Raw genomic sequence first — 7,994 nt, forward strand, 5'->3', positions numbered from 1 at the left:
CACAATCACGATCAGGGGTGTTACGAAGTTGCATCATGGCGCGGAGGAAGCGATCAGTATCAAGGCTACCACCGGGTCCAGTATTTGATCGTAGCAGACGTTTAGCAGATTTTACAGCAACCTCAGCGCGTCCGTTCGACTGGGGATTGTAGGCCGAGGAGATGCGATGGTTGACGCCCCATTTCTTCAAAAAGGTCTCCGTAGCATTGGATATGAATTCAGGACCACCGTCACTCGAGATTTCAGTTGGCACGCCAAATCGGGAAAAATAGTTACGTAAGCATGCGATGAGGCCCTCTGATCCAGATTGAGGAGAGCCGTGCGGAGCTTTGAATACGTCTGACCATCCTGACAGTCTATCACCGACGACCAGGTAATGTTGGGCTGCAGAGTCAAAGTAATCGGCATGAATCATCTCGAACAGAGTTGATGGTGGGTTAGAGAGAATTGCTGGAAGTGGCGGGTTAGACGGAGCGTTTTTGTTGCAGTCTTGACTGGCGGTCCTGTCATTGAAGGAAGAAGCTGATGCGGGCACCTGTTGAAAGTTGAGCTCTTGTAACGATCTAAGAGCCAAGCTTTCATTTTGCTATTGTTCTCAGGTGTGCACAGAAAGGGAAACTCGTCTGGCTTATCAGGAACTGGTGTGCGTTTAGGACAATCACAAATGCCACCGTCATCTTTGGTGGCGCCGCAAATCATACCAGAACTCACAGAAGTGTCAATGTTCTGGGTTGAGCTTTGCTCTTTATCTTGGAACATACCGATTTGTGGAAAATTTCTATTGAGAATTCTCAAATCTAACATAGTGTCATAAGAAAGGTACAAAGACTTCACATCCTTGCTAACATAAATCATCGATTGACACGAAACCTTTTTCCCATTGGGAGATCTTCCTGTCAACTTTGCAAAGAAGGCTCCCTCGATTTTAATTGGTGACTTGTTGGCAGCACTCAACGACAAGGAAACTGGTGACAAGTCAGCTTTCGTAAAGCCAGCATCCAAGAATTGGCTAAGCGACCAAAGATTTGATTGGGCACCAGAGTCTGCCACCGCAGTAACTGATGTAGAAGCGTTTTTTGATGAAAGTTCAAGTTGAATGCGAGGGTGTTCCTTGATGTCGGAGCGTCTCCACTCTCCCTTGTTGAAGATATGATGACCAAGCGGAATTGATCGAACGGTTGATATTTGACCAACTGGATCACTGTCGGAGGCTATAGCACCGGTCTCAGCACGATCACTGGCTCTTGATTTCTTCCAGCACGACTCACATTTCTTGTGGGGATTTCGGTTCCACCCTCTCGACTTTTTGGTGTAAACGTTGAAAGTATTACCACAATCTGGGCACTTGGCAGTCTTTGAATGATCTGCACGAGTGTTGCATGGAGTTCACCACTGAGGATTCTCGTACTGACGTATATTTGTAATCAAGGATTCAAACTAAATAGATACAAAGATCCAAAATTAGTTTATATGAAAAAACAAAAATGAATAAATTCTAAGACTAAGTCTATATCAAACAAAGTCTAGAGTATATGAGACTAGGGTATCATACATACAAGAGAGGATACATTAAAGTAAACAAGAGGAAATATATTGAATAGTAAATAATAAATAATGCTTACCAGCTTGCCAGAGTGAAAGAACTGTGAAGGAGAATCCAAAATGTCAAAATGATTTGAAGACTATCATTGATTGACTTATGTTTATTTGAAATTTATGTTGAGAAAATGACTAAGTCCTGAGGTGTTGACTCTCTGAGTGCTACATGTCAACTGAACTCTTGAAGAAAAGTGGACAAGCTGCCATATTTATAGAAAATCTAAACCAAGTTGGCCATAAATACTAAAATTATGAAAAATAGCTAGGAAATGTAAATATGATGAACCAAGTTGGTATCAAAACTAAAATTGATATAAACTAGAAAGTACAAAATAAATTATCATAAATTATGCAGAAAACCTGGTTTTCACTGAAAATACGAAAAATGCACTTAAAAGAAACCAGAATAGACACAAAAACAAATGGAAGAGACTCAAGATAAAATGAGATCAAACTTGAGATATTGGTAAATTTTGCAGTTCAATAAGTTCAATATTGGTCAAATTACACTGCCCAAAGACACGATGCAAAATTTATTCATTAATACAACCAGCAAATGCCAATTCTTCACTTATACTCAATTCATCATACGGGTGAATCATGATCAAGCCACGAGTGCACGAAACGTTTCACGATCAACATTTTCGCTATGATTTCGATACTTCACCAATACCTTTCGAATCTTTCCATCTGTACTTTTCTCGACACTTTTCACCATTCCATATTGGTATGTGCTTGAGAGTGCATTCTCACGCTTTGCAAATAGGACGATGTCTCCGGTTTTGATGTCGTATTCGTTCTTGAACCCATTTTGGTCGATGCATTAGCCGTGGCACATGGACAACGAGCCATGTTTCGAACCACGCTTGAAATATCTCTTGATTCAACCTGATGAATTTATCAGGTTTTGTGCTAACATCAACAGGAAAGGTTGGACTTCTCTCGTATTTCTGCCCAGTAGCAGACGATTTGGTGTTAAGACATCAGATATCTCGTAATCAGTCTGTCCAGCAAGAGCAAGTGGCATGTCATTGATTGTATTTCCAACTTGTGCTGCAACAGTTTCCCATTGCATTAAGGAAAGCTTATGGTTGTGGAAATTCATCTCAATTGATTTCTTTATTTCTTGAATCTTTCTTTCTACCTTTCCGTGCATGAAATGACCTGAAACTGGACATACTTCAAATTCGATCATTGTGTCGCGATGAAGTTGGTTTTGAAGATCCTTAAAGTTGAGTCGGAGAGAATCACATCCTTTGACTAATTGACTGCCTTCATCTGGCAACAAATACTTGGGATAGCCAACGTTGCTTGAAAATCTGATAACCGATAGGATGAACGATGGTGTACTGTAGTCATCCATAACATGTATTTTTGTTGCTGATGTTGTTGTACAACAAAAAACCACCAACCAAATCTTTATACTCTTTCGCTTATTGAAACTTGAATATGCACTGAATGGACCACATAGATCCACTTGAGTTGAATAAAATGGTGGTGCAATATTGAGACTGTGCTGGGATACTGGACCCATTTCAACGTTGATTGCTTTCTTGGCCAGGTAGCGGCATCTTTGACAATTCCTTCTGATAGTACGAATTAGATCTCGTCCATCGATGATATATGCGATCTGTAGAACGTAGCGATACACTGTTTCCACTCCTTTGTGTTTAGCCACCGGGTGGTGCCAGTGAATGAAGTTAACAATACTGTAAGCGATTGGCGAATATCTATCGACAACTGGGACAATGAAGGTTGACGAGGACAAGTCAAACATTGCATTGGTGAGCTTTCCAGTTGATGTGATTTTTTCGATTGGAAGGATACGTTCATTGTAGTAAAGAATTCCGTTTTTCTCAGATGAAATGTTTGCCAATCTCTTTGATGGTGTAAATTTCTTCACTTCTTGGGTTGCTTTGATAAAGAAATATTCCTGTGCCAACGTGTTGTTATCCTTTGAAGATGGTTTTGGTAGACACGACTTGAGTTTTAGGAATTTGATCACAAGAGCAAGAGTTGAAATGGCTTTCTTCCAACCATATTTGTTAGGATCAATGATGTACTTTGAAAAACTGTATCGATCAGATATTGATTGTGCTGATGATGACAAATGGCAAGTTTGAGCTTCTGACAAGTATGACATTGACAACATGCTCTGTGGACTGATTGTTGATATAATTTGCTCTTTCTCAATATCCTTGACTTCATCCTGATTGAGCTTGATTTGATTAACAGTCTTGGTTGGGAAAGTTTCCACTGATTCTTTCATCCATGGAAAACCATTGAACCATTTTGAATCTTGACAAATTTCATTCAAGGATACACCTTTTCTTGTCCGATATCAGCATCATGTCTTGACTTTTGACAAACCTCCAGTCATCAGGATTTGTGAAGCGATGAACTTCGTTGACACGGTTGCGAACATAGGGTTTCAATTGTTTGTCACTATGAAGCCAGAAANATTGATTTCACCTGCAGGTCCTCAGAGCTTAACGCCTCACGACGAATTCATATCAGCAATGCCGTTAAGCAGGACGTCTCGAATCATCTCATCAGTATAATACACTTCACCTGTCACATCGTTATTACAATTTCCACAATTAACGTTAAAGTTAACAGTAAATTCACACACTTCAGCTTTTCCTTGCACTCTAGCCGCAAATGTTCGAAATGGCTCATCAGGGTCTTGTCGCATAACACTTAGTTCCGAGCGAAGGACTCCAAGTGCAACTGGTACCACAGCAACGGATTTCAACACTTGTAAAGCCTCGGCTACAGGTTTGGTAGTGAAAGCAGGTTCCGCACGGAGCAATATGTTTCCCAACTGTTCAGTTGTACATTCTAATAACTGCCCTGCGGCGATATCATCCCGAATTCCAGATCCTGTACGGTAAGTCTCCCAACGACGTTGAAAAGCGTTCCAGTCTTCATTGGTGCAGTTGAGCTGTAGCTTTGGACGGTCAAGTTTCGGGCCTCTTACGGGAGGAGCTGCTGGTTGCGGTACTACCATGTGTGTGTATGTGTGAGCGTTCAAGATTGCTGCAGCCCCAACTACATCGACATCATCAGTGGCAAACCCACAACCAGGGATTGGGCAATTCAAAACAGTCATGATGCAGTGATAAGGATCAATACATGGATAAAAGTATCATTCAGTTAATTTCTATTTAGTATAACGAATGTATTGATCTAAACGATAAGATAAATATATGTACAGTAACATAACTATGACTCCATTATCGTACAATCGCCACCGGTGGGATTCGAACCCACTAAAATGCAAAGTTCCGATGTTTTGAAATCCAATGCCTTATCCACTGCACCACGGATTAAGAGAAAACCACAAAAGAGTGCTTGTTTCGAGCTCTAACTCCAACCCTAATAGCCTGGGAATCCAAGCTCATAATTTTAGAAAAAACAAAAAATACCTCACCTCACAAAGTTCTAAAATTATAGAGCTTGGTGCAGGTAGATTAGGCTGACACAGAATGTTATAAACAGTCTGTGTGTGAACCCTTGTTGACAGAGTTTCTGAACTTTGGAAACCCAGGCAAACACACATAATCAACTTACCATAAAAAACTCTTTCACAAGCTCTAAAGACTTTCAAAACTACTAAAAACCACATCAAAACATCAGCCACATGTATTTAGACTTCCAGCCAACAGCCATTTTGTTTTGAAATGAATCTATGTTTTCATTTTCATTTGTTTTCCTTTTTTCTGCAGAGTCAGCTTTTTCCATAAATTATGCGCGCGCATCGAAATAATCAAAATGCGCGCGAAAGTACTGCTAAGTAATACGCCGAAAGCTGGCCAATCAGGCCGAACCTGCATTGCAGGGAAAAATCTCCCTGCAGGCGAGTTACCTGCACCAAGCGTTAAACCAGCAGCAAAAATATCATAAACTAGACTGTGAAAAAAGTTTAACGCTTGGATTCCCAGGCTACAACCCTAACTGATAATAACCCAATTCCTAGCCAATCTGATACGTAACCACACCCAAACCACACCCATACCCAACCCTACCAGGTTGCCTGCAGGTCCTGACACTATTCCCGCATGCCGGATCCGAAAAATAGATACATGTCTTTCGTCTTTATAAAGAAGCCTTCACCATGCAAAAATAGAGGAACGAAAAAGCCGTGGTTGAATTCAGTCGAAAATATGCAAAACATGTGCAAGTTTACACAAAGATTAAAAAGACAACAACAGTGAGGCTGGAACTTCGATTTTTGAGGATTACGATTTTACCAGTTTTTTAGCAATTTTTGCCTCGCTAACCCAAATCTCGCAACCTCTTTACCTTAGGGGTCACTCACATATCGATGTTCCCTGCAACTAACGTCATTGTGACGCGAGGGGGTGGGGGTCAGAGCCTATATGACGCTAAGAAATTTCAACAGAATATCGATTTTCAAACCTGTAACATTTTGTATTCCATTCTTCGCTACACCTGCCATCTTAATTCAAACGCATAAAATATAACAGAGATGATATCCAATACCCTTCCGTTACGTTTGTAGGAATATGTTATTATCTCCCTAATCATAAAAACAGAGATACCGCAATAAAAAATAGATGGGCCGTATTTTGATATACAAGGGCCGCGCTGACGGACCGTCTACATAAATATGACAAAACAACGAGCCGTTTGTCTGGGGACAAACAAATGTGAAAGTCATAAGTCAAAACCACTTGTTTTAAAATCGTGCGAAACGAAGCACAAAAATCAATGTGGCTGGCTATCAATATCTGTAATAGAGAAAAAAATTACTTCCATCGTTTTTGGTATATTTATGTAAATGACGCTAAGAAAGGGGGGTGGGGGGTTCTTCAGATAGCGTCACAATGACGTTAGTTGCAGGAAAAATCGATATGTGAGTGACCCCTTAAAGGAAGATCGAAATTAGAGCTTTTCAGTGTTCCGAAAAAAATGCTTAGCAGAAATTTTTTCATCTTCATAGGATTGATTCTCAGCAACAAAATACATCTTTTGGTCTTTGGGTTTGTTTCTGACGTTTTTCCTTCAATCAAAGAATATCGATCACTTTCCTTTTCCCCTCGAGCGCGCGAGAAAGAAATGATTAGCTCGCATTTTCACGCGGGCAAATAAAGATGAGACGGCAATCTTGCACTGAGGGTGCTACTTAGTTTCCGCCCTATTTTGCGCCCACGATAGAATGGTCCAAACACGGGGTATTCCAAATGATAAACTATGTCGTTCAGTAAGTGTTTATTTTCTGAGAGATACAAATAGTATATTGAATATCATTAACTTATTTATTTAAGTATTTTTGAGCGCAAATTTAAATATGGTTAAATAAAAAACAAATGATAACAGTTCTGTTTATTCCTCAAACCCCCGGGAAAAGTTTTTTGCCGACTTAGCTATTTTACAAATTTCGGAAAAGAACTCCCATAGGAATTCTGATACCTAACCTGATTGGTTAGGAAAGTCATAATGGCAGATAATTTTAAAAGTTTCTGAGGAAATGTGTGTCATTTATCTATGTTGATGGCTTGTTGATTCTTTAAAGAAAAAAGATATCTAATCTAATCCTGGAATATCGAGGTCCCAGCTACACTGAACAAAGCATCTTATAAAGAAATATTATAATCATTAGAACAATAAAAGATGAAATTTCTCAATCCAAGAGAAGTATTTACAAAACAACAAAAGCCTTTTAGAAATTTGTTCTTAAAGACATTGCGTATTCTGTTTTCATGGCATTAAAAAAATCCACCAAGACGGAGTACACACACAAACTTTCAAAACACGCAAACTGAAAGCAGTAATTATGACGTCACACATTCAGCAGGTTCAGATCAATGTTTTGATTTGATCGTCTGACAGTTCTATTCCCAGGAGAATAATTTACCGTCAGCCGAATAAGGATTATTTTTGTACGAGGGTGATTTTTCAGCTTGAGTTTATGGCTAATGTTATGGTTTTATGAAGTGCTTGTTCTTAGAGATGAGCGAATTTGATTAATTCTAGTTTTCAAATGAAGCAAATTTAATCTTTCTTCTACAAGATTACACTTTAATATAATACCAATTATGCATGTAAGTTTTATATACTCTTTTTTACGTGTTTTTTACACTTTCCGAAAAGTGAATTTTGACTTTAAAAGCTCATAAGTAGAGAACAAGTTGGTCAAATTTAAAACTAGTGATGGCTCAAATTTTAAGTTAGGATATCTACTTTCTAAATATCAAAATTCCAAGCACTTTGGGACATTTGTTCGGCCTCAAGACGCCGGGAAACGTCCGAACTTTTTCGTGGGTCACCCGGTATATTAATACTTTCTTTTTGCATATATTTTGCATACTTTCTAAGGGAATTTCACCACGGCAATTCGGCCACCATAAATCTTTGCATACAATTCAATA

General features: G+C 39.3%; 1 protein-coding gene across 1 annotated transcript; it reads right to left on the reverse strand.

The window, feature by feature from the left end:
- Positions 1-2,482: 2,482 nt before the first annotated feature.
- Positions 2,483-3,868, reverse strand: LOC136802492 (uncharacterized). Its single transcript, XM_067059224.1, has one exon. The coding sequence runs from the start codon at positions 3,866-3,868 to the stop codon at positions 2,483-2,485; it is 1,386 nt and encodes a 461-aa protein (XP_066915325.1).
- Between the last annotated feature and the right edge of the window lie 4,126 nt (positions 3,869-7,994).

The sequence above is a fragment of the Clytia hemisphaerica genome, unplaced genomic scaffold (assembly GCF_902728285.1).
Source record: "Clytia hemisphaerica strain Z4C2 unplaced genomic scaffold, Clytia hemisphaerica genome assembly, whole genome shotgun sequence".
NCBI lineage: Eukaryota > Metazoa > Cnidaria > Hydrozoa > Leptothecata > Clytiidae > Clytia > Clytia hemisphaerica.

Bases quoted from the DNA above. Each gene is read 5' to 3' on its own strand.
- LOC136802492 (XM_067059224.1), bottom strand. From the start codon at position 3,868: ATGAAAGAATCAGTGGAAACTTTCCCAACCAAGACTGTTAATCAAATC.